Genomic DNA, 7,249 nt, shown 5'->3' with positions numbered 1-7,249 from the left:
CTTTGACCTTTTCCTCAGACAGTTGTGGTCTCTTCTTAAGCAATGTTGTCTCAGTTTGGACTTTGATCTTTCCCTCAGACAGATGTGGTCTCTTCTTAAGCAATACAACAGGAGGTTTTGCCATGATCGCTTGATGAAGAGACATTTGTGATGTTTTTGAGACAGGGGTGGGCTGAGGGTGCTCAATGGGCAAACTGTGAGAAGGTGATGTGTCCAAGCTGAGATTACTCAGCCCAATAATGAGTTCTTTAAGAGCATCACATTTTGTATTAAGGCCTAAAAGGTTTGGTTCTTTGCCTTTTGAATGAGCGGACACCTTATTGTCTTTGCCAGGCTCCACAGGTAGAACCGAAGTTGAGGTCTCATTTTTCCCCTTTTCCTCAACCTCTGGCTCAGTTTCCGTCTTTATCCCTTTTGACACGAGTTCCTGCTCCTTGTCATGTTTGTGCTCCCTGTTCTCCAGTTTAAGATGATCTGGGTGAGCACACTTCAGATGTCTCTGGACATCTCTAGCTCTGGAAAAAGTCATGCCACACTTCTCAAAGCCACATGTGAACTTACTTCCATCAAAGCACATGGCCACCAGTGTTATTGTTGCCTTGGCCTCTTTGACATCAGATTCTTGCGAAGAGGCAACACAACTCACTGACTGAGAGTTTAAGACACCTCCATTTGCAACGCCTATGGAATTAACCGTCCCATTGTGGTTAGGGGTCACTTCACGAACAACAGGCTTAAACAATTTCCGCTTAGCCTTCCTCTGAGCCTCAAAATCATCTTCAGTGAAAGTTATCTTGTGTGTGGACAAATGTTTTATAAAGTCCTTTTTGGATAAGTAGAACTTTTTACATCCCTTGCTGCAGCACGTAAATGCTGCATCTCTGAAATGCTGTGCCTCATGGTGATATATCTGTCCCAAGTCAGCGTACGTGACGTAACAGCCGTTGAGCTCACACTGGTAGTTCAGCTGATAGCCATGGGTCTGCTTGTGAGTAACGAGTCCATTAGTTGTCTTAAACTGTGCACCACAACCTATAACCACACATATGTAAGGCCGATCACCATAGTGAACCTTTCTATGCTTGCGGTGATGGTAAGCTGAGATAAAATGACGTCTGCAAAACACACACTTTTGTCTCTTGTCTCTTACTTGATGAAAATATTTCACATTCTCATCACCTATGTGGTCTGATTTCAAGTGGACATAAAGGTACTTGGAATGTTTAAAAGTCCGAGTGCAGTTGGTTCCTGGGCAGGGATACTCCTCTCGATTCTGCAGTTTGAAGTGTCTGTCCATGTAATCGAAAGTCACATGCTCATCATCGTCTGCATGCTTCTCTTTCAAGGTTTTGGTTTGCTGTACGATGTGCTGCAACACCTCAGGATCATGTGTGCATTTGTAATACAACATCAAGGATGGGTCGACGGGAATCTCACCAGGTTCAATATCATCCTCCTCTTCTGTCTGTTTGGGTACATTCTTCTTTTTTATCACGTTTTTTGAAAGACGGATTTCATTTCGAATGTGCTTTCTCATGTGGAGAACAAGGTCCTCTCTGTCCTTAAACTTTTCCAAACAAACAGGACAAGGGTGACTGTCCTCCTTGATATGTATTTTGGAGTGGTGAATGATTTGTATGTCTGTAATTGACCTTTTGCATATCTGACACCAGAACTTTGGCCTTTGAAGTCCATTTCCTTTCTTGATGTAGTAAGAGAACGGTTTGTTATCTTGATGATCATCAATGTCAAGTCCTCCATTCACCCTGTTTTGGTGCTCAGGTTCTACTTTAACTGCAGCTCCCTGCAGCTCTTGTTGATCAATCTTCTCTTGTTTGTCTACCTCCTCTTCATCTTCCTCCTCTGACTCCGGTCTCAAGCCAAGAAGGGATATGCAGTGATACTTAAGAGTTTTCCAGTCCCAAAATTCAGGGTCAAAAGGCCAGTAAGCTTTTAGTGCTAGTAACAACTCACAGCGTAGCGAGTTGGGAATGACCTCATTTTCCTGGTCATACTTTTGGTCTGGGCGTAAGTAGAGCTCCTCGAGACAGGTGAAGGCTTCCTGGCTGGAGCCAATGAGGAACTCTGTGAGCTGACAGGCACGCAATACTTCAAGATCACTTGGAAGAAGGCAGGACACTGTTTTACATACAGACGTTCTCGTTTCTGAGTCTTCTTGCTTTGGAAGTTGTAGAGCTTTGACACAAAGTTCGACTGAGGCAGGTACCCCCTGGTTCTCCGCCTAAAAAAAAACCCAGTATATTATCACTGATTATGTTTCTAAATGTGGGTGTAAATAAGGGCTGGCAGTCCCTTAGTGCATACAGTTTATGTCAAATATGCCAACACATGATTTTTTTAATTTAATATCAAAAGATGACAATGTTATTTAGACTCACCTCTGTCTGAATAACACGGACCAGGTAAAGTAAATGTTGGACAGTTTTGGCAATGGCACCAAGCTGAAGGCATCGCTCCAGAAGAGACATCAACGAGGGGTCCAGTTTCTTTTGAAGTTTACTCCACAGCAACATCAATTCCCTTTGGATAATAAGTGACAAAAAATATTGACACATTAATGTTTAGCTGAAGAACACAACAATTCAATTTATTTACATCAGTGGTCACTGTCAAAACTTTTACTTTTCTGATACGTAAGACTTGAGTTCCTCTTGTGAATGCTGCCTCATCTCCTAAAACATTCCTTGTTTTTAGCTTTCTACAACTCAAGTTTGGACAACATAAAAAGGACAGTTATTGTGTACAGGTACTAATAACTTTAACCTGACAAAATGAACTCCTGAAAGACCTTTCTATGCACCTGACCTTCTGAGTTGAAACAAACCAAGCAGATGTTTGATATCAATTTTAAGCCACAAAATGGAGTTTCGTTCCCATAGAGATAACAGAAAAAGAGTCCTTTGTTCATCCTCGGAATGAATTTCCTTTGCAGGAAATCCACAGTCCAACAGCGTCTCCTCTGTTGGAAACATTGCAAGAAGGGAGGAAAAAGGAAGAAGAAAAAACAAGGAAACATTGAATGTTAATTTTAAGGTTGACTCAAATGTCATTTCAATTTTATGTGCATGTTCATGAATGAAACTGTGTATTTTTCTTTAATATAATTTGTCTTTTCTGTTTTTATAATTGAAACTTTAAAGGCAGAAGAAGGATTTGAGATTTTATTAATGTTTCAGTATAAAAACAAAGACGATCTACAGAGTCAAGACCCGCCTTAGAATAAATTTAGAAACCATGACTGGATGAAAGTTATTACTACTAAAATGTTAACGAAAAAAAATTGGACAGGCACAGCCATTTTGTAGTTTTCTCTCAACAAGCCTATACTGTATCGCCACTCAAAATGACTACATTTCCCAGAAGCCCCACCCACAGGCTCCATTGCCTGCTGCTGAAATGGATGGAAAGTTTTTATCCAATCCGGAAAAGTTCAGTCCTTATTCATACAGTGACTTTGGCACCCAGCAGATGCAGCGAGTCGCATGGAACTGACCAGAATCGGACCTCGGGACTCATCAGTGAATCTGAGAGCTGCCCGCCGGCCTACGAAGCCTTTTGAGCGGGGAGGCGTCGCTCGAGGTCCGGCCTTCTTTCTGGAGCCCACCGGATTTTTTTCATCTAGATTTGGGCTCCATTGGGACCACACTAGGCGTCCGAAGGTCCGGCTCCCTCCAAAAGCATTTTAGTGCTCAAGGGCTACAGACAGCCGACCAGAACCGGAGCAGAACCGGCAGAGTAGGTCTGGCGGACTGGAACTGAGCCGCTGTTTCCGCGGAGCTGGTGAGTAAAAAAGTGTTTATTGTGGTGCAGGATTAGGTTTATTGTCCTATGTGTAGAAAGGGGGACGAGTTGAAAAGTTTGATAGTCACAGGGAGGAAGGACTTCCTGTGGACTTCCCTATAAGTATGTTGTTAAAATTACATAGGTTTAAGAGTTTAGAACATTGTGGGTTTCGTCGCTGCAGGTTAGGTCTGCAGTAGGGGTTGAACAACTACATAATTTTAAAACTCAACATTAACATAATAAAACTCGAATAGAACTCGAGTAGTTGATGACGTCATAGGATCTCAAGATGAAAAAATTAATAAAAAATAAAACCGCAAAAAAACGTCATTTATTATTTACAAAAAAAAAGACCAACAAAACATTGGGAGCGTATATTATGCTCCTACCATTTATCATACTGCAAATAAGTCTCAGAAAAAACTAAACTATTAGTCATTATTATTAAGCTGCAAAAGTGAAAGAAACGTGCAGCACGTCACGTGGGGCGAACGACCACCCCGCACCACCGCCAGCTGTGGTGCGCATTAGGTTTAGTTTTAGAGATTAATATGTTTATAGGTTTTTTATAGGTTTAGAGATGAATATTTTTTGCTTTTTGTTTGTGAAACAAGGTCAGAGGAAGCTGGTTCTGGTTCGGTCGATTGGACCCGGTGTTGCACCATATTCTGTGACCTGCAACAGTGCATGCAACACCGCCCCCTACGGTCACAACATACAGTGGTCACAGAAAATGGTGTAACACCGGTTCGCAACGAGCTCCAAACAGTCAGGAAGTTGAATCATTTCCTGTTTCCTTACGGTAGTTGAACCGGAAGATTCAACTTCAGTGAAATATTTCCAGACTGTTGATGCATTTCTACCTGTTTGCCAAGACTGGGCCTGTTCCGCTCAGTCTATCTGCTGGGAGGAATCCATTTGCTAGCTTCTACTAGTAGCCCGGTGCGGATCACGTGGCACAATGACGTCACTGTGAATACTTGACGTGAAATCTAAAACCTCGATAGATGTCCTAGGAATCGACCTGTTGATTACTCGAGTAGTCTGTTAAGCCCTAGTCTGCAGTACCGGAACCAAGCCCGACCAGAACCGAGCCACTGTTTCTGCAGAGCTGGTGAGTAAATTTTGCAGTGCTGTACAGCACATATACGTATGTTGTTAAAATTACGTAGGTTTAAGAGTTTAGAACATTGCAACAGTGTGGGAAGGGTTTACAAAGCCTTAAAATATATATATAAATACTAAAATAAATATAATGGCCCTACTTCGCAGACTTTCACTTATTGCGGGGGCTGGAACATAACCCCCACGATGAAGGAGGATCTACTGTATAAAGTAGAAACTACAACCATGGATCAGATCATCTTTACTATCAGAATATGTGCATCCCGCTTCACGAGAATATATTAGATACGTGAAAATAAAGCCATGTAAAAATCTCTGGCATGCAGAATGTGGAGCAGCACACAACTCTGAAGCAGAGGCTTCAGGTACAGAGGGGTTTCAGCTTCAGAACTTGGTGAGAGTAAACTTTAATCCTCTGGAAGTCCTGACTAGGAGGACACAGTCATTTTTAATCAAAATCAAAACAATAGTCCTAAAAATCACAAAGCGACAGCAGAGATTAGTACTTATGAAGAATGATTACGTTGCTTTTAAATAGTTTGTTATTGTGCTGGAATTTCTTGAGCTATATTAATTATCCTTATTTTGTGTAAAAAGAAATAAGGATGTGTTGTGCAAACATCCGTAGCTACAAGTTGGTTTTATGATTGTAGCCGTTGCTGGTAGGAGGCAGCAGAGTAGGGGAGACAATTATTTTCCATGCAAACAAAAATCTCACTGAGGACTGAATCAGCTGTTTGAAGCTGCAGTAATAGATGCGTGAATGTTTTTATAACATTATATTCATTTAGCAGTCACATATCTGATGTAAAGTGCAGAAGAGAATAAAAAGGCTGTCAAAAACACTCGTCTTGAATGACTTTGCCAAGATTTTTCAACACTAAAGGATTCTCACGTCCTTGGGGGGGAACATAATGAGTTAGTTAGCAATTCAAAAATCAGTTCAAGTCACTGAAGATCAGAACCACTGATCCATCCTCAAGATGAGCTATAAACAAACTCATATTTACAATTTGTGATTTTAGTTGTATAAAACCTTTTTTTTCCTAATCAACAAAAAAAAAAAAGTAAAACAAATTTCCTCATAAATTTATGTTTTTCTTTCGTTGGGTTGTTGTGACAATGTATCTGAGCTTGTGATTTTTTTTAGTGCTGATTCAGTTTTTACCGTTTATGTGAAGGTCATTATTCCTGAGACCTAGCCAATATTTACAGTTTCAACATTACAGTCAAAACACTGCAAAACAAGGCAAGGGTGCCATATGACCAGCTGCGCGTGAATGCAACCAGAAACAACCGTCATGTCATACAGCAAATTATGGGAAAACACCACAAATCCAAGCTGATCTACTCACCAGGAGCAGTAAAGACTCTGCTGCTGCAGCTGCTGTGTTAGGTAAGTTGTGCACAGGATGAAGGCTGTATTCTCCTCGCCCTCCGTCTCCAAATTAGATGTGATGTCCAGTACATCCTTACAGTCTAGTCGAGATATCTGACAGGATAAAAAGTAAAGTTCACTGCAATGAAAACAAATCCCGGAACATTTTCAATCAAAATGTGGAAAACACAAGTGAATAGGGGTGCACCGATAACCCGGCCGGCCGATCGATCTGCCTGATTTCCTTAATTTTGGGTGATTGGCCAATTCTTACATGAGAAGCCGATCTTATCCACCGATCGTATCTGCCTCCACAAAGGTCTGAAAATCAGCCACTGTCCCCTTTTGCTCTGCTGTGACAGAGGGCTGACTAAGAGACCCACACACCAGGTCACGTCTGCACGTGTTGTTAACAATAGTCACAGGTCTCCCGGAGCAGCCATGTCGTCAGTTTGGAAGTACTATGCAGTTAAAGAAGAAAAGCAAAAGATCGCAGTTTTCAATTTATATAAATAAGTCGTGGTGGAGCCACAACCAAAACCTTCAATACTAAAAACCTCTTTTGCCATTTAAGAAACCACCACGCCGCTGAGTATACAGCATTTGAAGAAAGCAATCAAGCTAAGGCTAAAGCTAGCGGAAACAAAGAGCCAGTTGGTGGAACACTGTTAGTTCTTTCGAGCAACGAAAAGAGCAAAACCACTACGAAGAAAGTTATGGAGTTCATGGCATTGGACGACCAGTTACTGCGGACCAAGGTTTCAGAAACTTGATGCAGCACTCGAGCCCACAATATAATATGCCAAGTCGGAGATACTTTTTAGACGTTGCATTACCGGAGTTGTTCGGCCAAGTTGGGCCCTATGCTGTTCACTCTGCTCACGTATGACCGTTCACCTACTCATCCAGGCTGTCACATTGTAAAGTTTGCAGATGATACAG

The 7,249-nt window shown here is 41.6% G+C and overlaps 1 protein-coding gene across 1 annotated transcript in view; it reads right to left on the bottom strand.

The window, feature by feature from the left end:
- The window catches only part of rlf (RLF zinc finger), a 26,468-nt gene that overhangs the window by 4,240 nt on the left and 14,979 nt on the right, over positions 1-7,249 (bottom strand). Inside the window, exons 6-8 of the mRNA XM_037695192.1 lie at positions 6,285-6,421; positions 2,400-2,541; positions 8-2,242 (exon numbers count right to left, since the gene is read on the bottom strand). Coding sequence (XP_037551120.1) covers positions 8-2,242; positions 2,400-2,541; positions 6,285-6,421 — 2,514 coding nt within the window. The remainder of the gene's footprint in view (positions 1-7; positions 2,243-2,399; positions 2,542-6,284; positions 6,422-7,249) is intronic.

Source organism: Nematolebias whitei, chromosome 21, assembly GCF_014905685.2.
Source record: "Nematolebias whitei isolate Nwh7 chromosome 21, NemWhi1, whole genome shotgun sequence".
Taxonomy (NCBI): domain Eukaryota; kingdom Metazoa; phylum Chordata; class Actinopteri; order Cyprinodontiformes; family Rivulidae; genus Nematolebias; species Nematolebias whitei.
The sequence above is the reverse complement of the archived record's forward strand: the minus strand, read 5'-3'. Positions and strand labels throughout refer to the sequence as shown.